At 29.0% G+C, this 1,753-nt stretch overlaps 1 protein-coding gene across 1 annotated transcript; it reads right to left on the reverse strand.

The window, feature by feature from the left end:
• Positions 1 to 338: 338 nt before the first annotated feature.
• On the reverse strand, positions 339 to 1,613 carry LOC100162737 (zinc finger MYM-type protein 1-like). The gene has a single exon (XM_008188104.1). It carries the CDS (start codon positions 1,611 to 1,613, stop codon positions 339 to 341), a length of 1,275 nt encoding a protein of 424 aa, XP_008186326.1.
• Between the last annotated feature and the right edge of the window lie 140 nt (positions 1,614 to 1,753).

Consider the following 1,753-nt stretch of genomic DNA (forward strand, 5'->3'; position numbering starts at 1 on the left):
ATGAACGTCTAGCTCGATTAAGACAAATAATCGTAACCGAACATATGGATGCAGGGACGGCGCTAGGATTTGCGGGGCCCCGGGCAAAATAAATAATACAGTCTAAGTGTAGTCTTCTGAATTCTATAGGTACACAAAAATTTTTTCTCTTTACTAAGATTACATATTATCCAAACTAACTAGGTACTTGATAAATCAATTATATCAATCATCAATTTATACATAATATTATATTATATTTTAATAAATTATTATAAAATAATTTTAAAATGTAACTAATATAACAGAAAGAACAATACAAATATTGATTACATTAGTCATAAAATTAATACATATTCTTAAAACATTACTTTCCTTGATTTTTTAGCAGCAAACTGATTTATGATATCATCATAATTTAAAGATTCAGAAATATCTTTTTCTATTGAAATTATTGAAAGACCAGAAATGTTTTCTTGGCTTAACTTGTTTCTCAAATATGTTTTTATTAATTTCAATTTCGAAAAGCTTCTCTCGGCACATGCCGAAGTTACTGGTATTGTCAGTAAAATTCTAAGGGCAATACCAATATTTGGAAAACATTCTGAAGAATATTTTAGCACTGACAAAGCTTCAAGAGGAGTCGTTTCTTCATTTATTATCAATCTGAAATTTACCAATTCATTATACAACTCCATGAAATCAATATCTTTCGAATTCCCATCTTTTAGATTAATTTCAAGTTCCTTACAATATTTCATTAAATTGTCATCATTCATATATCGTAACTTTCCAATGCGAAATAAAAACCCAAAATAATCTTTGTACGATTCAATTTGTTTAAAACGATTTTCAACTGAACTAGTTGCTTGATCTATAACTAGTAAGAAATATTCTTGTCTAAAATTTTCTTCTTCGTCATTGATTCTTTCATCATTTCCTTCATAATCAAAATTTTTCTTTTTCTTTCTTGGTCGGGTTTTCTTAAATACTGGTTCAACTTCAATTTCTTTTGCCAAATTATTAGCAATTATTTTAGCATTCATAAACCCTGATTCTCTGTAAGATTTCAAAAAAGCTAATAAACTTTGTATCATGTCATTTGAAATATTAATATCTGCATCTTTCCCTTGTAAACTCTTACTTACTATGTTGACTTGAACTAATATGTCATACCAAATTATTAGACTTAGTATAAATTCATATGTACTTATTTCAATAAATAAGGATCTAGCATCACTTTTGGCAATTGAGTCATTAGCTGTTTCTGATACTTCTTCTAGAGCTTCTATTATATTTGATAATTGGAATCGGAGAGCTTTAACACTATTCACTCGACTTTCCCAACGTGTTTCCGACCATTTTTTTACTGTAAAAATACTACAAAATTGTTTGAAAATGTCCCAGCGACTAGTTGATGCAGAAAAAATAGTATATATTCGTTGTACTGTTCCAAAAAATGTTGATGCCCTAGATGAATTTTTAGCTGCGTCTCGAAGTACTAAATTTAAGTTATGAGAGGCACATGGGGTAAAAAATGCTCTTGGATTTTGATTGGTTACACGTGTCTGTACCCCTTGATACTTACCAACCATGTTTGACCCATTGTCATATGCTTGACCTCTACAGTTCATAATGTCAATACCAAAATTCATTTAATTTATCAATAAGTACATTTGATAAATTTAATCCAGTAGTAGATTGAACAGGGATAAAATCTAGAAAGTATTCTTGAATTTCTGGACTATGGGAGTTATCATCATTCATATTCAAT

The sequence above is a fragment of the Acyrthosiphon pisum genome, chromosome A1, assembly GCF_005508785.2.
Source record: "Acyrthosiphon pisum isolate AL4f chromosome A1, pea_aphid_22Mar2018_4r6ur, whole genome shotgun sequence".
Classification (NCBI taxonomy): Eukaryota; Metazoa; Arthropoda; class Insecta; order Hemiptera; family Aphididae; genus Acyrthosiphon; species Acyrthosiphon pisum.